Source organism: Nicotiana tabacum, chromosome 8 (genome assembly GCF_000715075.1).
Source record: "Nicotiana tabacum cultivar K326 chromosome 8, ASM71507v2, whole genome shotgun sequence".
Taxonomy (NCBI): domain Eukaryota; kingdom Viridiplantae; phylum Streptophyta; class Magnoliopsida; order Solanales; family Solanaceae; genus Nicotiana; species Nicotiana tabacum.
The window spans coordinates 197967505-197992748 of record NC_134087.1 but is presented as its reverse complement, the minus strand read 5'-3'; the positions used below and the strand labels follow the sequence as shown (position 1 = coordinate 197992748).

The window sequence follows — 25244 nt, the reverse complement described above, 5'->3', positions numbered from 1 at the left end:
GCGAGGTAATAGATGCATCTATGGATCGCGTCATTCGACCCTCTAGCAGTGCACATTTTATTATTATGTTGGATCGGGTCGTACGACCTCGGTATGATTTTCGCATGCTTGTATTGCTTGTCTTGAGATTTATGGATATTGCTATTTGCCTTCCCTGACTTGAGATAAATTGATAAAAATGATGAAATATAAATCTTGGGAAATTTGCTATCTTTAAAGGAATTGTTTACCTGTTTCAGGATTTATGAGTTTACCTCTGCCTTATAAAATCCATAATTTATCACATTATTAATATATTACTATCGGACCACTAGTAAGTATCAGAGTCGACCTATCGTTACTACTTCTTCGAGGTTAGACGGGATACTTATTGGGTACACGTTATTTTTTGTACTCATACTACACTTGCTGTGCATTTTTGTTGCACAGGTACATGTATGTCTAGTGGCCTAGTCGGGCGCAGTGGCATGGTTGATACAGAGACTTAGGTGAGTTGTACCTTTCGAGACGACCTGCAGCCAGTAGAGTCTCCTTCAGAGTATTGTATTATATTTTCCTTTCTGTCCAATTTGTATTCCGGACAGTTGTAGTATTACATCTTATTTTTCCTAGAAATTGCTCATACACTTGTGGCACCGGGTTCTGGGATAATCACGAGATTATTCAATTGATAAATTTTGTAAAGAGATCATTATTTATTCTGTGGAGCTCATTATTTATTGTTTAAATGTTTAAAAGAAATGATTTAAATAATATTAAAGCGAGAAATTACTAGTTATTTGGTGTTGGCTTGCTTGACAATGGTGTTCGACACCATCACGACCCTTAGTGGATTTTGGGTCGTGACATTCACAGTTAACACAATTCTAACAAAATAAATGTAATCAATAATTGATATATCTGGATTCCAAACAATAACTCAAGAACTGGTAGTACAAGACATGAGCTACTAAGAATAGATTATTGTAAAAACGGATATGAAATAAACTCAACTTCTGTTTGAAATATACTAATGCATAATTCAACTCTAGAACTACCCAGGGACAATTGGTAGCCACATATAGAAGGCACGAACATCTTCAGAGTCAGTTCCCGACATCACTTGCAACTCCACTCCAAAATCTGCACGCAAGGTGTAGAAGTATAGTATGAGTACAACTGAACCCATGTACTCAGTAGTATCTTGACTAACCTCGGTGAAGTAGTGGCGAGACTTTTTTGAGTTAAAAGATACTCACTGATATAACATGTACAGAAGACTAGCAATAGAACAATACTAAAACATAATAGAATAACGTACAAGGAAATAATTATGCGAAGCAGTAAATGATTCTAGAAGAACAACGATTAATATTCCTCAATATCACAACCAATCCTTCCTTAGAGCGATAACTAGCAAATCACACTAATAAATCCATAACTTTCATAGTGTGAGAAACATACTCAAGATATCAAATCCAACGGCATGACAATACCCTTCGTGCATTTATCTCATCCTCACCAAATATACGTGTAACAGTACCAACCAGGTGAAAAAAATGCCAATAACAGTAATAACAAGGTAGGAAACATAAGAATGATGACATCAAATAGGAAAGAAGAATATAATTTCACCTAACTAGCATGGTAGAAGTCATAGATGTAGATATAACAAATAGGAGGGGAATGCATGATCTTTATAAGCTAACAAGTAGAGGCATGAATGACTAACATAGTAGAAAGCTTATACTAAAGTGAAACAAACTACATTACGACATGGTTATAGATATAACAGCAGGAATGAGGAATGGTATTTGCAAGTTAAACAAGTAGAAGGCATGGGAAACACAACAACAATTGAGATAGAGAACAAAGACAGAACAACAACACAAGTCACATAGGAAACATAGGTGCGACAATAACAGCTCAAGGTAAAGGCATGAACGTATACACAAGGAAAAGATATCACAACATAATACATGTCTCTCGTCCTTGCCTATACGGAAACACCCTTCATGCCATGAACTCGTGATAATATAAAAGCATGATGATATAAATGAAATGGCACGACATCACCCTTTGTACTTTTACTCTCATCCTATTATGATAATGTAAATGAGATCAAGATAATATAAATGAAATGACACGGCATCACCCTTCGTGCTTTTACTCTCAAATGAAGTGGCATGACATCACCCTTCGTGATTTTACTCTCAAATAAAATGGCACGACATCACCCTTCGTGCTTTTACTCGCAAATGAAATAGCACGGCATCACCCTTCATGCTTTTCACTTTCATTCACATGATAAAATATATGAAATGGCATAGCATCACCCTTCGTAGTTTACACTCTCCTTCACATGATAATATAAAAGCAATGGCACGGAATCACTCTTTGTGCTTTATGCTCTTACTCATCAAGTAGATGTATATCAATGACAAGCAAGGTAGGAATCATAAATAACATCAAGGAGAGTGGTTAAACAAATATTCCAGATGAACCCCAATCACAACTTTCAAGCCAACAATAGATCAATAAACCCTCTAGACCCTTATTGTTCAAGTATTTTAATAAATATAAAGAATGATCTACAACTCAAGTATAGAACCTAATATCTCAAGAATAATGGTCGTAGCAATATATTAGTGATTAAGCATGATGAAAACCTAATTAGACGTATCGGTGTTTCTCAAAATTCCATCAAATTTTTATCAAGTTATAATAAACTAAATCTTGGTTTTTAATATTTAATTTCGTATTCTTAGTAATCTAGAAGTCAAGTAAGACATGAAGCAAGAAGGTCACGTAAATCTACAAAGCACAATTAATCGTACAGTTTACCCCCGAGCATGATTAATCTTGGCATATGCATATACGCTCATCACCTCATATATGCACCACCCCTGTATGTAGCAACAATGGAAATTAGTAGGAAAAATTCCCTCAACAAAGTTAGGCAAGACACTTACCTCAAACAAGCCAAATTGATACCGAGCAAGCCAAATGATGTTTCAAAAATACCATTATGCACGTACCGACCTCCGAATGGATCGAAACTAGCCAAAAGCAACTTGAATACATCAAATAAATCCCAAGGAAACAAACCCCAATCGATAAAGGTCTAATCTTTAATAAAAAGCCCAAAGTCAACAAAAAAGTCAAACCCGGGCCCGCACCTCGGAGTCCGACGAGACTCATAAAATCTGACAACCCATTCAATTTACGAGTCCAACCATACTAGTTTCACTCAAATCCAACTCCGAATCGACGTTCAAAACTAAAAAATTTACTTTATGAAATTTTAAACAAAACCCCTCAAATTTCACTTTGAAATCATCAATCAAATACCAAAAACGAAGATGGATTCATGAAATATAACCAAAATCGAGTATATGACACTTAACCCAATCTATATGATGAAAATTGCCTCCAAAAATTGCCCAAATTCGAGTTCCCCAACTCAAAATATGACCAAATGAACAAACACTCGATATTAAGTATTTTTGCCCAGCTGTTCCGCCTTGTTTCGTGTGACAAATGATCCTGAAACTCACTTTTGATGCCTCCAATGGATTTCTTGTGAAATTTCAGTCAAGTTAGGCTTTTGATTCAATCCATTTGACCTTATAATGAAGGAGATATGCTGATTTTAATATCTGAAAATAATGCAGATTTTTAAATACGAAGTCAGTGCCAATTTCATAATTAATCTAAAAATCTGGCAACATAATTCTTAGTAAAATGACCATAAACTCCTCATACGACGTCCAAATTTGACGATTCTTTTTGCTATGACTACGTAATTATGATACGGATCTAATGCTTCAATCAAAATAGAAATCGGAGCTCATTTGTTTAATGTGATACCATTTATGCTTGAAGAAATAACGTCGAAACATAAGAAAAACGAGTGCAGCACAACCCAAACCTATTCGAAACTCACCTGAGCCCCTCGGGACCCCGTACGAAAATACCAACAAGTCCCATAATATAATACAGACCCACTCGAGGCTTCAAATCAGGCATAACAACATCGAAACGACGAAATGCACCTCAAATCAAACTTAATGAACTTTCGAACTTTCGACTTCTAAAAACTCGCACCGAAACATATCAAATCAACTCGGAATGAACTCAAATTTTGCACACAAGTCTTAATATATCATGCGGAGATACTCGTGCCCTCAAACTACCGAGCGAAGTATATATACTCAAAACGACAGGACTAGTTGCTACAAGGAATAACTAAAATATTGTTAATACAAATACATTTAAATACACTGAATATAAAATTGTGAATACAGTAAATACAAACATTGATTTAATGAATGCAACAATATAAAAAATATTGAAACACACTAAATACAAAAGTTTAATACAACAGTTATATACAATTGAAAAATTATTCTAATTAGTTGGGTTGATAATGAAGCATGTTAGAATTGATTTTGTTGAGTTATATTAGGAGTGTATCGCGCTAATTGATATTATTTTCGTTATTAGATAGCTGGACATACCTATTTTTAAGGTGATTGTCATTACTGTATTCATGAATACATCGCGTGAATACATGCGCGTACGACGGGACTTCCCTGATTTTAGGCATTTTTTGATGTTGTATTCATGAATATATGGCGTGAATACATATGAATACATGCACGTGCAGCTGGACTGCCATGATTTTAGGTGCTTTTTGCTGTTATATTCATGAATACAACAGCGCGAATACAACAAATACACTACAGTAACAACTGAATAGTAGCTACAGGAAGTAATTATGTATATGGTAGCTATAGAAAGTTAATAGCCACTAAACAATAGTGATTTCTGAAAACTCCTCAAATATATAACACACTTGATCTTAGCCAAGCCGAGAAAGGTATTTTTAAAGGTGACTTAAATTCGTATTCCTTATAGAGGGTGGGGGTAATTAAGAACGGTATAACTTATGGATTCTTCTTACAAATTATGCAATTGTCATATTTAATACAACATTCCAAACAATGGATAAAAAAATAATTCCAGCATAACTTACCCCGACATAACTTATACCAGTATAACTTATCCCGGCATAAGCCGTATTCAAGCCAAACGACCCCTTAATAATTGTACATCCCAAATAAGCACATACGTAATAGCAGTCTAAGATCAAATATTGACATTTAATCATATGTAAGTGACTACACCTTAGGTATTCTCTTGATGAGAAAAAAGAATAAGAAAACAAGAAGACTAAAATATCATTGGGTGAAGGAAAATGAGATAAAGATTTGGCCTTTACCCAATTTTCTTACAAAATTCATTTTCTCATTTAAAATTCATTTATCACGTAAGCTTACATTTTTATCTCGCTTTTCGGGGCATTTGCATTTATACACGTTTTTTATGTTACATTTTAACTTGTGTCCGCTTTGCAAAAAAATTGTAAGCGTACCCATTTTTTCGCATAACTTCAGTATACGGGGCTGAAGTAGCAAAGACAATCAAGCAAAACTTTAGCATTCTAGTAGTCAGGCATGAAGTTCAGCTCTAGAGCTGAAGTTTTTGATTTGTAACTGTCGAACTTCAGCTCTAGAGCTGAAGTTTTTATTTTTAACTGGTAAGTTTTTGTTTGTAAGCTTCAGCTCTAGAGCTGAAGTTTTTGTTTTGTAACTGTCGAACTTCAGCTTTAGAGCTAAAGTTTTTGTTTGTAAGCTTCAGTTCTAGAGCTGAAGTTTTTATTTTGTAACTGGGAAACTTCAGCTCTAGAGCTGAAGTTTTTGTCTTTGTAACTGGGGAACTTCAGCTATAGAGCTGAAGTTTTTGTTTGTTTATAATTTCATTTGCCACACCATCTTGACCAAACTGAAAGAAAATTAATTAGAGACAACAGGAGAACACTGCACCACAAACTTGCAAACTGTGTTAGATTCTTTACTTTGCATAGGATCCACGAAACACTGTAAATATCCTCAGAGAAATTAGAGAGGCAGATTCAATCCATCCATTCATTCATTCATTCACTTTTTTGTCCTTATATAGAACTATACGATTATTTGCCTGAGTAGTTTCATGACTTTTACTGCTGCTACTTACCAGATTAGGTAATTACGAGTAATAATTAATCAAACAAATCACCAAGTCAGTTGTGTGTATATATATATATATGCATGTCACGTGATAGGAAGTGACGAAGAAAGCAAATTGGTTGTTTCAGATGTATAGGTTGGCGTGAAAATTTATAGGATTCACAGGAGAAATAAAAAGAATCAGATAGGGATGAACCTTACTTCTGGAAAAAGGAAAAAATAAAACTTTGAGGAGGAGAAGGAGGAGGAGAAAGGGGGCTGAAATTGTTTAAAAAGTGGGTACAAATTAAAAGTTTTTAAAAAATGGGTATAGGTTAAATGGGGACGACCAAATAAGGCGCCCCGTGCAATTTTTACTCGTTTTTCCTTTCGTTTCTTGTGGTATAAAATATACATTTTCGCACTAATACTAGCTTTTCAAATTCATGAAAAAATGGTTGTGATGACTGTGTAATTAGTCATATAAACCATGCCTATATGTCAACAATTCCCTGATTAATATGTCTTTCTAATTCTAATTTCTTTGCTATAATAATTCTTTAATTGACCAATGAATATCGTAAACTCATAATGTCTGTTTATCTTTTCATGTGAGCTATACACACTTAAAAAACTGAGGTCGGTTTTGATCAAAATTGAATTTCCCATTTAAAAATATTGTATTTCAGAATTTTTTAGCTAATATATGATCAAACGCAATAAAGATTAAAAAATAGTTTGAAAGAGTAATATCCATTTAAGTTCATTAATTTGAGGAAATTATGTTTATATTGTAAATCTTTGAGAGGCGATATGTCACCAAATCAAAAATCAAGGGAGTGTAAACATAAGATATGTGATTTGATTCCTCCAACCACCCATGTTGTCTTGTTCTTTCTTCTTATTTATTAGTATTTCCCTTAAATCTAAGGTGGAAAAGATCATTAAATCTAGCTTTATCTACAAATAAATACATTCACATCCTAAAATCATATTGTTGGCATGAAATTCTTTTTCTATTTCGCACTCTTATCAATCTGCGGTCATTGATTTTTCGATAGAGAAATCCTTTTTCTGATTAAGATGAAGGTATTCTATCTATCCCACCATAATCTTTGGTGGTAATAAAGAACTCACCATATATTGTCTTTTATAATTTTAATACAAATAATAATTTTAATATGTAACATCACTAAAATGTTTCTAACCTTTCTTATTTAATCCGAGCTTTGCAATTCTGATACATATTTAAATCTAGCTAGTTATAAAGCTAATGCATATAATTATGTTTTCATATAGTTAAAATAATTTCTAATTGTCAGATGTATGCCAACTTGTTGCCTAGATGGTTTAGATTATTTGGAGTTAGATAAAGGATAATAGATTTCGAACTTGTTTATTTCATTTTATGTTATCTAAGCCTATCACCAACAATTTGAAGTACATGGATAAAATATTTTTATTCTTAACTAGAGAACTCGGATTGTCGGGTTGAATCTATGTGGACCAAAAAATTCTGGTAAAAAACACTTCTCTTTTTAATGCATCTTGTGTGACGTGAATCTAAATTAATCGGACTCTCAGCGAGTACTAAACACCAAATAAGAAACCAATTATCTAAGCTTAATAATAATAATAACAATAATAATATGTATAATTAACAGTAGGAGAACATTTTAAAACTATTATGCTCTTTTTATTTATTTATCAAGACTATCATTTACGATTATTTCACATCTCAATAAAATTATATGATGGTTCCTTCTGAGATATCCAATAAAATGGAAAAATAACTACACATGATTATCTTACACAAATTCCACACCATATTAAATGCACTTTTCCAATTACATCTCTTTCTTTTCCTCTTTTTTCTTCCATTTCCCTCCTTTTTATTATTTTATTTTTTCTTCAATTGGCCCGACTTTGACGTGACATCCCAAATAAGCACATTCGTAGTACAAGTCCAAAATCAAATATCGTCCGGTCAGGATTTAAGTAGTCCCCACATAACTTTATGCTCACAAATCAATTAACATGTGAGTGACTACACCACAAGTCTTCCCTAAATATAAAAAGAAAAAAAAAACAAAAGACTAAGGGTGTGTTTGGTATTGAAGAAAATATATTTCATTATCTAAGAAAAATTGAAAAATAAATTCCTTAAAAAATAAAAAATTATTTTAACAGCGTCTAAAAATAAATAAATAAATAATAAAAAATATATTTTTGTAATAATTTTATTCACTTTTACCCCTTAAATAGTTTTTGTAATAGATTTACGTAAAACAAGATTTATAAGTACATTTAACACACTCCAACCCCTTCCCACGCCCTCAACACAACCCCCCCCCCCTCCCACCCCACCAACAGATCCCCAACGCCCCACCTCTACTCCCGAACCCAACCCACCCCCATCTTGACGTGACATCCCAAATAAGCACATACGTTATACTAGTCCAAATATCAAATGATAAAGGGTCCTGATTAAAGTAGGCCCCACAGAACTTCAGCTCACAGAACATTTTATCATGTGAGTGACTACACCATAGGTCTTCCCTTGATGTGCTAAAGAAAAAAACAAAAGTCGAAGACTAAACAAGCTCTCTCCTCTATAGCTAAGACAATTCACAATTCATTTCATTCATTACTGTGTGTGTGTGTGTGTGTGTGTTTTTCTCGTGTTCACTTCTCTTTCTTCGTTTTTTCTGTGCTACTGAGAATACTCTTTCTCTTTCTCTCTAGCTTTATTAGCTCTTTCTCTCTCTGTACGCCGTCGTTTTATCGCCGGTGATGTTTATTTAACCGGAATATTTGGTCAGTTGGAAAGTTCGATCGGCTGTAGAGAACAATTAGCACACGGCACCAGCTTAATTGCAAAGTCAAGTTCTTTTGATCGCGGTAAAATTACCTTTTCGTCCTCGATTTTGCCCTCGGATCACTAATTTTGTTAAATTTTTTGAGCTTTTTTGTTGAGCTTTTGCTGTTTTAATTATGATTTTTCTTAGTTCTATTTTCGACAATTTTAGCCTTTTTAATTTTTTCTTTTTTCTATAATTTGGAGCTTGCATTAGTTTTTTGTATTTGTTTTTTTGTTTTCTAAATTAAGTTGAGTTTGAAGGTCTTAGGTTACTCAAGTTATAGGGGTTATGTTTTCATGTAGTTTATGATTAATCTTCTGATGTAATTGAAGAAAATTTGTTAATTGATTTCTCATTTCCATTTCTAGTGATTAGCTAATTTTGAAGGCATTGAATGAACTGAAGGTGATGAAGGATTCTTTTTTTTTCTACATGGTCTGTTTTACAAATTTGTATCAATAAAGCTTGGTTTTTGGAAGTTTTGTCGTGGGTAGAGTTACCCAGTACCTGAGCTGGTAGGAGGTAGCAGCTACTCGGTAGCAGCTACCCGGTGGAATGATCGAGGTGCGCGCAAGCTGGCCCGGACATCACCATCATTGAAAAAAGCTAGTAATATTTGTGTTGTTGTTTTAGCTTATTCAATCTGTTAATTGCATTCGACGTGTGAAGAGGGAGAAGAAGAGCCAACAGAAGTATGATTATAAAGATGATATTACTAGGCTGATGGTTTTTCTTATTGGAGTCTACGTCTGGTAGGCTTCTCGTTACGCTAGGTTTATTTATCCAAGAAACTAAGAAAATGAGAATGAGTTATTTAAATAAAGAGCAAACAGGGTTGCTGAGTTTCACAAGACTTTATCCCGGTCAGTTTACTGAGAAGGATTGTGTTTTTGATAAATGACCTTTTCCTTTTTCATGTTTTTACAGGGCAGGAGAGGTGCAGTTTGATTGTAGAAACCCTCATGCAGTAGAAACAAGTCAGATTTGAAGCTTTTGTGCTGTAGCTGCTTTGTCAGAAAAAATGTTGGAGGCTCCAAAATTTGTTGGACTTATAGACTTAAATCAAAACCTGTCACAAAATTTTTACCATAAGCTTGGTGAGGGGTCAAACATGTCAACTGAGAGTTATGGGAGCTTGCAGATGAGCAATGGTGGAGGTTCTGTTGCAATGTCGATGGATAACAGCAGTGTTGGGTCAAATGATTCTCACACTCGTATTTTGAACCATCAGAGCCTCAATCGCGTCCACAATAACTATTCTGTTGCAGCTAGCGTAAACAGGGTCAGAGTTTCTAACGGGTTGAGCAATGATGCCCTCGCTCAAGCCCTGATTGATCCTCGATTCCCCACCATTGGGCTTGAGAATTATGATGAGTGGACAATTGACTTGAGGAAGCTTAACATGGGACCAGCTTTTGCTCAAGGAGCTTTTGGAAAACTCTACAAGGGAACTTATAATGGTGAGGATGTTGCTATCAAGCTTTTGGAGAGGCCAGAACATGATCTTGAGAGGGCTCATTTGATGGAGCAGCAATTTCAGCAGGAGGTCATGATGTTGGCAAATTTGAAGCATCCAAATATAGTTCGGTTTATTGGTGCATGTCGTAAACCCATGGTATGGTGTATTGTGACTGAATATGCAAAAGGGGGATCAGTGCGCCAGTTTCTAACGAGGCGGCACAACCGATCTGTGCCATTGAAGTTAGCTGTGAAGCAGGCTTTGGATGTGGCAAGGGGGATGGAGTATGTACATGCCCTGAATCTGATACACCGTGATCTGAAATCCGACAATCTACTGATTGCTGCTGACAAGTCAATCAAGATTGCGGACTTTGGTGTTGCTCGTATTGAGGTGCAGACGGAAGGAATGACACCAGAAACTGGAACATACCGCTGGATGGCTCCGTAAGCATCTAGACTCTTTAGCAGCCTTGTTAAATCGGGTGTCTTATTCCAGTTTTTGGGCTTATACTAGAGCTCTTAAGCTTTTTGACCTACTCTTATGGGATATGTTTTAGTTTTGTAGATTACTTTTGAAGTTTTCAATTTCCTTATTTTAGTTTTAAATTCCAATGCTTTTTATATTTGTGCATGTGAAAAACTAGCCTTTTACTTGCTAAGAATAAGGTGAAATTGTAGCAAACATAGATATTCTCATTACTGCATGATATTTTAGTAATATTGTAGCATGTTGGATCCTTTTTTGGCAAAATAGAACTGAAGTGAAAAGCATGGAGTCGATGGGTTCAAGACCTGTACATCCTTTTGATAGGACCTCATTATTTGCGATTATATTGCTGTTGCTAAGAGGGAGAAATTATTTCTTCCGATCAAACCTTTTAACTTAGTTATGCGCTTATTGATGAAGGTTAAAGAAATGATCAGCTTAATATTCTCTTTCAATTTCTTTCCCTCCTTTCCTTTTCCTTCTTGCCTGGGACTTGTAATTTGCTTCAAGTTAGTCGCACCTAAGGGTGTGCCTAGTGGTTAATGAAATGGGTGCATATCGCGGAGACTAGGGTTTAAATCCCAGCAGAGACAAAAACACTAGGTGATTTCTTCCCATACGCCTACGCCTTGGTGCACAAAGTTATCCGATATCTGCGCTGATGGGAGATAGCAGGCATTCAGTGAAATAGTCGAAATAATCGAGATGCTCGCAAGCTGGCCCGAGTATCATTGTCAAAAAGAAAAGTTGCTTCTAGTTAATCTAGCTGGAAAGGGTTCAAACTACAACAGCTACCTCACTCGGTTCAGTTTCATGATATGTTTGAGAGATATGAACCATAGTTCTACTTATTGAATAGGTAGATGAAGCTCATTTGGAAGTACATCTTCTCTCCTTTGTGATGTTGACCTTCCATCATCAGCTTTAGCATTGCCTCGTTCTTCAAAGCAGTGGGGTTCTGTTGGAATGTTGTATGGGTAAAGAAAGAGAATGGGGAGGTGCGAGTCATTGGATTTGTCTCTCTTTACTGATAACATACTTCCATATATTGGGTTCGTTGTTGCTGGAGAAGCTTGAAGAGGAGAAGGGGATAAGGGATGACAATTTTAGTGTCTACTGAACACATGTCTCCCTTTACTGGAAGTTGGTGGGGAGGAAAAGATTGCTATTGGTCTTTTCTTAAAAGAAATGACTATAGCCTCTAACTTTAGATTAACCCAATTAGCGACTTTCCAGTAAGAGATTACTTGATATTATTCGAATTCCTCGCCTTTCTCGCTCTTGGTAATGTGGTGGGAGGGTATAATAGTAAGAGTTGTGTGGTTAATTTTTTCCATTCACCATTATTAAAGAAGGCTGGTGTCATATATTGGATTTGTACCTCTATGGAAAGAGTTTATTGCCTTTATTTGCATTGCTCTCCTAGAAAGCTTAGCAATGCTTGTCCTAAGTTGGACAGTGGACAACGTACTTGTCTACCCAGATGATGCTTTCAAAATGACGTCCGAGTTCATGGTCAAGGTCAGGAACTAGATGAGTATTTGAAGATGTTATAATGCAATTGCCATAATTGCACGCACAATTAATGGTTTACTGCTTTGGGGTAAGGTCATTTGTTTGTTCATAAAGGTAGATTCATTACACCATAAGTCAAGTGTACCTCTTTAAGCATCTTCGCTAGCTCCGAGTTGGAAAGAAGTTAAAACCCTGTTTTGGGTGAGATTAATTGTTTTTTCAAAAAGGTAAATTGGTTACACCATAAAGCAAGTGTACCTCTTTTAGTTTCTTCACTAGCTCTGAGTTGGCAAGAAGTTAATTCTTTTCCGAGATGTTTCTAACCATCTCAATCAATGAGAAGTAGAAGTGGAATATTGGCTCAATCTTCTCATGAACCTAAATCATTTTTTTATAACCGTGGTGTCCGGGTTAGCTTGCGCGCACCTCGACTAATCCATGGGGTACCTACTAATGCTATCTCCCACCAGCACAGGTGTTGGGTAACTCTATCCTTCAAGACTTTGATCAATGAGAAGAAATCACTTAGTATTTTTGCCTATGTTGGGATCTGAACCTAAGACGCCGTGATTCTCAACCCACTTCATTGATCACCACGTCACTTTTTTATTTTTATTGTAAATCATTTTCTAAAACCTCCCGTCATTCTTTCTGGAGAGCCGTGTTTCTAAAGTGAAAAGCGTAAAAAGCGACAAGGTCCATGGAGTTTGATGCGAAAAACGAGAAGTGAAGCACTCAAGTTATCCAAAAGTATAAATGTATAATATACCATAAATACAAATTTATAAATATTCTCATGAACCCGAATCATTTCCTGAAACATCCAATCATTCTTTGTGGAGAGCAGTGTTTTGAAAAGTGAAAAGCACCAAAAACGATAAGGTCCATGGAGTTTGAAGCGAAAAGGAGAAGTGAGGCACACAAGTTATGGAAAAGTAAATAATACCAAACAGAAAAATTTAGTAGTATAACAATCAAATTGCAATTAAAATAACTAAATTTAGCAACCAGTGCTACAAGATCTCGTGCATTGGAACCCATAGTTATGAACCCGAAACCTTTAGTATGGAACATTTTCTTTCCCAAGTGAAATCCCCTAGTATATGAAAGAGTGAAAAAGTGCTTTCGTTGTTGTGGAAGAAGAAGCCTTCGTATCTTAATGCACGTATTTAATTTATTTGGAGCTATTAAAGCAGGATCCACTTTTTGGGCAATATGAGTCGAAGCAATAACAAGAATATTTCTAGTAGAACATCTTTCACAATCCCTGGAGAGATGGTTCACTAATACACCGAGGGCTAAGTCATTCGACTCATTCACATCCAGATCATGAATGTTTGGAATCCATATTATACAAGGAGACATTGCTTTTACTAATTCGAATTGAAGGGTGATATAAAATATTGTTGATATTAATCCAACTCCTCAAAATCAAGATTTAAAGAATCGGCCCTTTCTCATTAGGATCACTTTGTGCATCATCATTTAGAGTGCACTCTTCTCTGGAGCGCATGGTGTCATTTATGAAGCGATAATCCCTTGCTTCACATCATTTAAAAATGGCTTTGAACAACAATGCTGGAGAGATGCTATAAATGAAGAAACAATTCCTTGGAAATAAATTATAATAATGCCTTATTTGGTACTTAGTCTTATAACATGTGTTGCTTGACCTAAATGCTTACTTTAGTTGAAATAGGCCTTTTAGAAACAAAAGGAGCACAAAAAGCCGTTAATGATCAACTAATACAACTTGTGTTAATTACGGGGGAGAGCCTACACATGATGTGGCTCAGTACTTGACATCTTACTTTTATTTTATTTTATTTTATAAGACTTTTACTGCCTTAGATTTTGTGCAGTTTAATTGGGAGAGGCATTGCTTGATTTTTTTGTTTTGGGACAATTTAATTGCTTCAGGTTGATTGAAAGTTGATCGAATTATCACAAGCTATGTTATACTGGTCCTTTGCATTTGCTTTTCCTGTGTCGAATGTGTGTACCGTGGGTGGGGGGTACGCACAAAAAATTAACAAAAAAGAAAATGCATGTACCTATACCAGTATTGCATACATCTGATAGAATACATGCTGCTTTTATTTGCTGAAAATAAGTACTATATTTGAAACATCTCAAGATTTTAGATTTCTCTTGACCAGAACTCATCAACTGAAGGGGTTTGAAAAAACCCATGCATCAAATCTATTTAGGGCGTTGGGGTGTCCTAAATAAGAAACACCAAATTAATTTTGAAATACCCATAAATACTTAAGAATATATTTTACATGTCATTTTATTTTTTGATGAAGGCATTACATTAGAAAGCATCAAGGAGATACAAGGTTAAAGGAGTGTGTTAGCTCCATTATAACAGATTAGAGGGAGCTAACACAGTCCAAAAAATGATCGGTACCAGCTACAGGGATTGGGTTTGTCCGGTAAAATAAATTAAGCAAACATCTAGCTTTAAGAGAGTGATCTGGGTTCATCAACCAGATGTTCTTGATGGTTTTATCAACTCTAACTTGCATATGCATCTCTGATATTACATGTCATTGTATGTATTATGCTTGCATTTCTAGGTTCATGCATTTGCATGCCTGAGTATTAAATTGTTAAAATCTATGTTTTATTGGATAACCATGGAAATAATCTTCTTCGATGGCGTGGACTAGTATATAAGGTGCAAAATTAATGACAAGAAAGAAAATTTTGCTTCAATTTGCTTAGTAGTTTATTTTTTTGCTGACATTCGGGGTTTTCCTGTATTTGGTGTCATAACTGAGAATTGGTATAATAATGCTTTTGGAGGAATATTTGCTAATCATGATTTCCTCGGTCTTTAGGATACTGTTCTTGGAAGCTCAGTTATTTGTTTCTGGGGCATATATGGCAGTTAGAATTTAAACCTTAAATTTGATCTGCAATTCCACAATGTGGTAATATACTAGGTATGTTGTTATTGTTGTAATTAGATCTGCAATTCAGGATGAAAGAGAGAACAGGATATAGAATTAGCTCCCTTTCCATCTGTTGTAGAATGCTCACTTATCAAGTATCCACGGTAGATTAAGACTGGCATTTGTTCCCTTTTTTTTTTTGGCTTGTTTCCTACACAACGTTGAAGATGAAAATTGGCTTGGGAGATGAAAGTATATTCTTCATAAGCTAAGTGAGTCGGAGATTAAGCTTTTGTTTTCTTTTTTTGAGATAATGTGACAAATGGAGAAGTTGTTTTCATTTCTAATAGGACATTTCTTTTAGACATTAATCAAAGAAGATAGGGTTCATGCTCTGCCTGAAGTAATGTTGAAATGCTTGTTGTAAGAATGGATGTATGAGGTTGCTCTGCTTAGTGGTGATAATTTTGGTGATAATCTAGTCGTGAAGCACCAGACCTGTGATGGCGGATAATGTTGCAGTGAAATATAGTTCTTCTCAGTGTGAGGATAGACTAGTACGCATGACATGCCTTAGGGAAGTAGACAGGATGAATGTGCTTTCTCTTGACTGAGTTTGATGTAATAATGAATGATGCTTACAAAAGAATGATATATTCCCAAAACAGTGGGGATCTCAATATCTGGTAAAGCTCGTAGCTTAGCACGTGTAGCCAGTCTTTGAAACTAACTGATATTATTTATACTCAAATTTTGATTCCAGGTAACCTGAAAAATGAAGTTACCTTTCAAGTTCCTCTTGAGAAACTATCTATTCATGTTCTGCAGATCCTATCCTGTTTAACTTTATCATTTTTTTTTGCAAATGTTCTAGTTTCTTCTCTATTTAGAAAGAGAAAAACAATGTTCAAACTTGTTAGTGTGTGTTTGGTGGTGGACTGCTCAAGTGCATTTGACTTTGTTTTGTAGGGAGATGATCCAGCACCGACCATACACCCAGAAAGTTGATGTTTATAGTTTTGGCATTGTTCTCTGGGAGCTCATAACAGGGATGCTTCCTTTCCAGAACATGACTGCTGTACAGGCAGCTTTTGCTGTTGTCAACAAAGGCGTCCGCCCAACAATCCCCAATGATTGTTTGCCTGTGTTATCTGAGATCATGACCCGCTGCTGGGATGCTGACCCTGATAATAGGCCACCTTTCTCTCAGGTGGTCAGAATGCTTGAGGCAGCAGAGACAGAAATCATGACTACTGTCAGAAAGGCCCGTTTCAGGTGCTGCATCCAACCTATGACTACAGATTGATTCGCGAAGAGGAAACTAGCAGCAAAATGTTGGATGGCAAAACTGATTTGAGCCCACCATGTGTATCTATCAGGCATAATTTCTTTGTTCAGATAGAAAAAGGGAGATAGTTATGATAGGAACTAATTGTTTTTCTGTTGTATCTTGTTTTTCTCTTTAACTTGGATTTAAGATCTTGACTGGTGATAAATGGTGATAGGGGATATTTTGATGTGTATTTTTTATGGTAGTGTTTGCTTAATTTGCTCAAAATATATCAGGTCCTGTATCTTATTTTGTGCCCACTCCCTTATTCTATGCCCACACCCTTATTTTGTAGGTTACATTCTATTTGTATCTGTGCAGAATATACAGGGAACGGAGGAATACGATTGCTTCAAGAGCAGTAAGGCACATCAAAGTCTATGGTAAGTGTGCAGAATCTGCAGTATTGAAGTATGTATACTTCTTAGAATGGATTGTTTTGATATTGGAAACTTCCACAACTCTTTTTGCCCCCTTCCCCGCTCCTCCCAACTCAGGGCAAGTATTTATGTGGTAGGATAGATGACTAGTCCTGAGCATCTTTCCTATAGTTAACAAGAGAATATGGAAGGCGATAGGAGTGATTTCGTCGAAGTCGTCCCTTGGACTCCTTTATTTGACATATGGACTGGCAGGTATATTAAAGTCCTGGAGTCAAGAGTCTACATTCCTGTGCTTATTGAGAGTTTGCTAGCAGTCCAGTGAGATCATGTAGGCTTAGGGTCATATTTGACTGCTGAGTCTGCAGCTTTTATTTCGAAGTCGTTCATTAGAAAAACTATTTCCATTTGGAAAAGGAGAAACTTCTTTTTGTTGGAAAGTTGCTTTAGTCTACTTTAGTTGTTTCACGTTTAACTTTGAAGAAAAGTTGATTATATATACAATCAAAGCCTCGTTTGTTCCAAATATTTTTGGATGTTATAGCGAAATGCTATTATAGAGATCATATATTATAACATAACATGAAAATTCGTTCCGAAAAAACTTGGCTTTTATAGTGAAGTGTTGTTATATAGGGATACTGTTATAGAGATGTCTGATTGTGTATATTGGTTGTTGGGGGAAAAAATATTGGGGAGCATATGTGTGATTTTTACGAAGTCATCCCTTTGTGTTCTTTCTTTTAATTTTTTTTGGCAAATCATTTTAGTTTGATTTATGAAAATAAGACTGTTTTTTAATCCAGTCGTTTGTTTTAATTTTGAAAATTTAGTCAAAACTCTTACTACTAGTTTTCGAAGGTCGTATTATTTTGGTTTTCAATAATTTACCTAATCGGCCAAATAATTGATGAAAATCAATAGTATCCGAATTAAATCCGAACTTAATTAGAGCACTCATTCCTTTTCTAGAAATGTATTTCAAAGACAAAATCCAAACGCTAGAATCATTTATTTCCCACTTGAGACGTAAACTAAAAACTAACCTCTTTCCACTGGGTATATATGGATTAAGTTCTGGAAAAATATGTAGAGTATTTAATCTGCCTCTACCATAGTTGGATTAGTGTTCAAATTCCTTCAAAACATGAATTTAGCTAGTCTTTGGACATAGATTTGATTGAAATTTGAAAAGAGAATATTTGAAGTTGTATTGAAAAATAATTTTTGAAAGTTAAAGTTGTGATTGGACATTTATTTTATTTGAGGAAAAGTTGAAGTTTTGTAATTAGAAGAAAAAATTTCATTCAAAAACTGTCATAAACTAATTTTTGGAAACTTGAAATTTTTTGTTTTTTATTTTTCCAAAATATGATCATATTTCATAAGCTTGAAAAAATAAAACTAATATTTATGGTCAAACGGGAGCTTAGTATTTACAAAAGTGGTACTCCTAATTCGCATCTAAAAGTGGAGTAGAGATAGTGCTCACAGACTACTTTTCTGCCGTCTTTGAAAAATAGCTAATATCCTGAAGTTTTAAAATTAAAATTCCAACTCCAGGACAATATTATGAGGTTTTACTTGTAGAATTTGAAACTGCAAGATAGTAATCAATTTTCAATTACTTCGACTAAAAAGTAGCTATTTGTAAATTTTACTCAAAAGTGGATCGGTATAATTAACTTAATTCGATGTATGTAGCAAGTTATGTTAGTTTACCATAATTAAGTGAAAATTTGTATTGGGGAAAATCAAGTTAACATTTGAAATTAATTATGTGGCTGACATGTCAAGACACGTGGATTAATAGAAGAGTGGCATCTGGCAAAAAGTACTTAAAGAGACTCGGGTCTTAATAGGTACGGACAAAGGGTCAAGAAAACAAGAAGGAATGGTTACTCAGGTCTCTTGATAATTTGAAAAGACACCGGTGGAATGAACCAAGACAACAAAAAAGTACAGATACATAATTGTTGGGTTTTAAGTATAGTATGACTTAAAAGAGGGTGAATGAAAAATGGGGGGAAATGAAATTTTTAAGTGAAATTTTAAGTTTCCTCCTTGATGAAGGAACATTGTCCCATATTGAAAGAGGAAGAGGTTTTTAATGGGTATATAAGCAATTGCTCTTCTTCTAGCTCTTAAAGAGTTGAGAAGAAGGCAAGCTTCGTGCCGTCATCATCGTCACTCGGCTCGGCTTCAGCTTCGGATTCGGTCAAATGATTGATTTTTTGGACCAAATTTATTTGTTAATAGTAAATATTAATAGAAATATTATTAAATATCCGTTTTAATAACAAAATATTAATATTAAATCTCAAAGTATTAATATTAAAATCCAACCGTTTCCATATTTTCGTTTTCTGTTTTGGTAACAAAAAATTAACTACCCTCTTCAATTTTCCCTCTTTATTTTTCCTTTTTATTGTTGAGTAAATAGCCATTTATGTTATGACATTTATACTGTTGTCGTTTTGCATAAACAGTCGTTCTGAAGAGTTGCACCTCTTCAGATTTCAACCCAACATTGGCTATAAATATAAGTCCATTCTCTCAGATTTCCATACGATTTTTTGAGTTTCTCCTTCTTCTTTTACATACTTTTAACATCAAACAAAGCAACAATAAGCGTGATTTACTACCGAACTTTGTGTTCGCTAAAACACTGGGGTTTGAAGTACCACTACACCAGTGTGTAATTCGTTCTATCCTGGGAGGAATAATCCATAACCTTGGGTACTAGGAGGGGATTAAATTCCTTAAGGAAACACTGTGAATTCAGTGGGCTCGGATTAACTTTAGTTTCTTTACATTTTCTGTTTATACGTTATTCTATTTTTTCAGAATTAATTTACAAATACAGATTGTTAACAGTAATATCTGCAATTAATAAGCATAAATGATGGGGAACGTTATAGAATCTTCACGAAAAAGATACGATTGCCTATTATAACGTTTCATTAATGTCATTAATTGCTTATAATGGCTCTATTATGAGAGGAAAGAAACGTATTACTTAGAAATAACTATAAAAAGGAGAGAAATAACATTTGTATGGAGACACAGATGATTATTGGAATATACTTATTTACATTGCTTTATATTTGGCTACTTCTCAATCTAATTTTTCCTTTCTCATTACACAATTATTTCTTTATTTGATTATCAATAACCTAGGTTCTTCTAAAAATAAGCTTTGACCGAAATTTCTATTTTCTAGTTAAATAGATTGGTTCTGTTACGGGGAATATGATAATCTTTTACTTTCTAAATCAATTCTTCGGTCAAAACAAACACGTCAAATGTCAACAACAACAACCAACAAAATCTACAACACCAAGAAAATCAACAACATCAGCTAAACCAACAATGTGATGGAACTCCAGTACCCTCACCACAACACTCTCCTCAACAATCTCGAGAAGGGACTCCTGACGGATCTGACAAATATAAAAAAGCAGCATGAGAGTAATCAACTATTGATGAAGTATTGAAACAATTAATCGCTCAACAGGTCAGCAATGTCCTTCAAGCTTTTGTCAACAGGTTGCCGGCTGTACCACCAACTCTACCTCCAAACAACAACGTAACCGTAGAAAATCCTCTTTCAAGACTCGTTAACTCAGGCAATAGAGGAACTCCCAGCGAATCTCGTGATGGAGGGTCAGGTAACCTAGTTAATTCTAATTTATAAAGTTTAGTACTAACCTTGTAGAAACAGCTCAAGGAGCAAAGCGATCGCATAGAGCAGATACCTGGAGTACCGCCCGTAATCAAGGGGATAGATATGGAAAAATACTCTCAACAACCTTGAGAGCCAAGTGCCGTTCCTTTGCCAATTCCAAAGAAATTCAAGATGCCCGATATCTCAAAATACGATGGAACAACTGATCAATAGGATCACGTAACTGCATTTACAACTGGTTTAAAGGGCAATGATTTGACCAAGCAAGAAATCGAATCAGTGTTGGTCAAAATATTTGGAGAAACACTCACGAAAGGAGCACTAACATGGTATTCTCTTTTACCTAGAAATTCTATTGATTTTTTTGCTGAGCTCGCAGATTCATTTATCAAAGCACACTCGGGAGCCCAAAAAGTTGAAAAACGAATGGAGGACATTTTCAAAATAAAACAAGGAGATACGGAGCTGCTCAGAGAGTTCGTAGATAGATTCCAGTGTGAAAGGATGATGTTTCCACGTGTACCTGATAATTGGGCGGCTATGGCTTTTGCCAGTAATCTGAATGAAAAAAGCTCAGAAGCCACGAAAAGACTTAAAGAAAGCTTACGAGAATTTCCAGCAACAACTTGGAATGATGTTTACAATAGATACAACACAAAGCTACAGATAGAAGAAGATACTATCATTCAGTCCTAGAAAGATGAAAGAGTGAGTTCAAGATGAGTTGAAACTGGAAAAAGGTCCGGTAAAAATAGGTACGAACCTTATATGGGACCAGCGGGAAGGGATTCGCGTTCAAAACAGGAAAACCCAAGGTATGATCCGAGATCAAGGGGTAGAGAGTCAGGTTCATCGTCAAGGTTCGGAAAAGAAAGAAACATGCGAGATACGCGAGATGATGACAGAAGCTCAAAAGCAAAAATCAGCGGCTACAGTTTTAATGTTAGCACATCCGAGTTGGAAGCTGTTTTAAGAAGCATGGGAGACAAGGTACGGTGGCCAAAAGAAATGAGATCAAACCCAAGCAGGAGAAATCCCGATTTTTGGTGTGAATTTCACAACGATCACAGTCACAAAATGACGGATTGCAGATTGCTACAAGGTGAAGTAGAGCATTTATTAAAATAGGGTTACTTAACTAAATTGTTTAGTGAAAAGGGAAAGCAAGCATATATGAAGAATAGGAAGGAACCGCCAAAACCTCCTTCACCAAAGAGAACGGTTAATGTCATAAGTGGAGGGGAGGATATCAATGGCGTAACATATACGACAACAAAGAAGGTGTCAAAAATTATAGTCACTCATGGGAAGCGAGTTTGACTGGTTTTGGAAGAATATAGTATAACATTTGATGATGCAGATGGCGTGCTGGCCCCACATAATGATGCACTGGTAATATCTTTACTTGTACATGACACTAATGTAAAATGAGTTTTGGTTGATCCAGGTAGTTCTGTGAATATCATTCTGTTGAGAGTGGTAAACGAGATGCAAGCCAATAATAAGTTGATACCCACGGCACGCACCTTGTCTGGTTTTGACAACTCGAGCACCGTAACAAAAAGGGAGATAATACTCACCACATTCGTAGAAGGAGTAGTCAAAGACACCAAATTTCAAGTGATAGAAATGGATATGGCTTACAATATGATTCTCGGCAGAGCATGGATTCACGAAATGGATGTTGTTCCATCTACTCTACATCAAGCTATCAAGTTTCCTTCACAATGGGGAATATGGAAAATCCGTGGTGACCAACAGGATTCTCGAAGCATTAACTCCGTGACTGATTCATGCGCAAAAAGTGACGAAAATAGCAATTATAGAATTTAGTTGAGGATGCAGCAACACAAGCCTCAACTGAAGACAAGCAAACAGATGTAGACTTGAGGCCTGATACTATTCAAGAACTAAAAGAAAATGAAAATATCAAAACAACAATCGAGGAACTGGAAGCTATGGTACTATTTGTACATTGGCCGGACAGAAAAGTCTACATTGGAACCAAGCTCAACCTGGAGAAGAAACGTAAGTTGATTGAATTTTTAAAGTCTAACGCAGATTGTTTTGCTTGGTCGCATTCAGATATGACAGGTATACCACCGGAGGTAATGACCCACAAATTAAATGAAGATCCATCATACCCACGTATCAAAAAAGAAAAAAAAAGGAAGCAAGGTTCCTTCAAGAATCAGGTGATTCAAGATGAGGTACAAAAGCTTTTAAAAATCGGGTCCATCCGCGAGGTAAAATATCCAAATTGGTTGGCTAATACTGTGGTAGTACCCAAAAAGAATGGTAAGTAGCGAGTTTGTGTAGATTATACCGATCAAAATAAAGTTTGCCCTAAAGATTCTTTTTATTACCGCACATAGATCAACTAATTGATGCTACTACATGACATGAATTACTAAGTTTTTTAGATGTCTATTAAGGATATTATCAGATTAAAATGGATCCTCCAGATGAAGAAAAAACTTCCTTTATCACAGACAGGGGGACTTACTGTTACAAAGTTATGCCATTCGGCCTAAAGAATGTTGGGGCCACATACCAGAGGCTAGTGACCAAAATATTCAAGAACATCTAGGAATAACCATGTAGGTGTATATAGATGATATGCTGGTCACATCACAACAAGCATGGGATCATATTCAACATCTGTTAGATACATTTTAGATTCTTCACAAATTTAACATGAAGTTAAATCCCAAGAAATGTGCATTTGGCGTGTCATCAGGTAAGTTCTTGGTATTCCTTGTTTCTAACCGTAGCATCGAAGTAAATCCCACGCAGATTAAAGCTATTAAGGAAATTCCGGATATACTTACGAGCAAAAAAGAAGTACAGAGGTTGACAGGAAGAATAACAGCTTTGGAAAGGTTTATTTCCAAGTCATCGGAAAAGTGCTTCAAATTCTTTTCAACCCTAAAAAAGCAAAATCAATTTGAATGGTCTGAAGAATGTCAACAAGCGCTCAAAAATTTAAAAACATACTTGTCAAATCCACCATTGCTAGCCATACCAAAAGATGGGGAAAAACTACTCATTTACCTTGCTGCTTCGGAAGTAGCGGTAAGTGCCGTATTAATTCGAGAGGACCAAGGTAAACAATCTCCAATTTATTATGTTAGCAAGTCTTTGTTGGATGTTGAGACTTGATATCCTCATTTAGAAAAACTTGCACTAGCATTAATTATGGCATCTAGGAAATTAAGGCCTTATTTTCAATGTCATCCTATCTCTGTAGTAACTGCCTACCCCTTACATAATATATTACATAAACAAGAGTTATCAGGTAGGTTAGCCAAATGGGCTATAGAGCTAAGTGAATATGACATCACATATCAACCTAGAACTGCAATAAAGTTGCAATTTTTAGCAGATTTTGTGGCAGAATTTAGCGTAAGGATACAAGCAGAGGCAGAAAAAGAACTATAGGTATTTAACGGGTCTAATCCAGGTGTTTGGACCTTATTTACCGATGGATCTTCAAATGTAAAAGGAGCAGGTTTGGGCATTGTCCTGATCCTACCTACGGGAGAGGTTATACGACAAGCTATAAAATGTCATCCCATTACTAATAATGAAGCAGAATATGAAGCTGTGATTGCAGGTCTAGAATTGGCACGAGAGCTCGGGATAGAGTAGGTCATAATCAAAAGCGATTCGTAACTCGCAGTTAACCAAATGCATGGGACTTATATAGCTGCAGAAGCAAGGATGTAGCAATATCTAGAAAAGGCACGGGATTTATTTAGACAATTCTAAACTTGGAAAATCACGTAGATACCGAGAGAAGAGAATGCAGAAGCAGACGCGTTGGCTAGCCTTGCATCAGCTGCAGAAGTAACAAATGAAGAAAACGCTTCTGTAATATATTTGTTTCATTCAGTGATTGATCAAGATAAAAACGAGGTAAATTTCAATAATTTAACTTGGGATTGGATAAACGAGATTGTCAGTTTTTTGCAGTACGGAATATTAATTGAAGACAAGAAAAAGGCTCAGGCACTTCATCGAAAGGTTGCTCGTTACTGTTTAGACATGGGCAATCTACATCGAAAAATGTTCGGCGGCCCTCTAGCAAGATGTCTCAGACCTTCTCAAACAGGATATGTAATGGGGGAAGTACATGAGGGACATTGTAAAAATCACGTCGGAGGAAGATCTTTAGTGAAAACTTTAATTAGAGCAGGGTATACTGGCTAAAAATGGAAGAAGAAGCAGAAAATTTTATGGCTAAATATGACAAGTGCCAAAGGTACGGTAACAACATGCACCGACCAGTTGAATTATTACACCCAGTTATTGCACCATGGCCTTTATAAAGTGGGGGATGGATATAGTGGGACCACTACCACAAGCCAAAGGCAAGGTATGATTTCTGTTAGTACCCACTAATTATTTTACTAAGTGGATAGAAGCGGGTGCCTTCAAACAGATATGAGAAAAAGAGGTAAGGGACTTCATCTGGCGAAACATCATATGTCGATTTGGAGTCCCAAAAGAGACCGTGTGTGATAATGGACCGCAGTTCATAGGTGCGCAAATCATAGAATTTTTCCGAAGTTGGCAAATTAAGAGGATTAC

At 35.7% G+C, this 25244-nt stretch overlaps 1 protein-coding gene across 1 annotated transcript; it reads left to right on the top strand.

Annotated features, from left to right (window-relative positions):
* The first annotated feature begins 8921 nt into the window (after window positions 1-8921).
* Window positions 8922-16620, top strand: LOC107798894 (serine/threonine-protein kinase HT1-like). The gene is given in 3 exon segments (NM_001325658.1): window positions 8922-8930; window positions 9818-10795; window positions 16223-16620. Coding segments are annotated over 2 exon segments (1221 nt in total). The 5' UTR covers window positions 8922-8930; window positions 9818-9911; the 3' UTR covers window positions 16560-16620.
* The last annotated feature ends 8624 nt before the right edge of the window (window positions 16621-25244 follow it).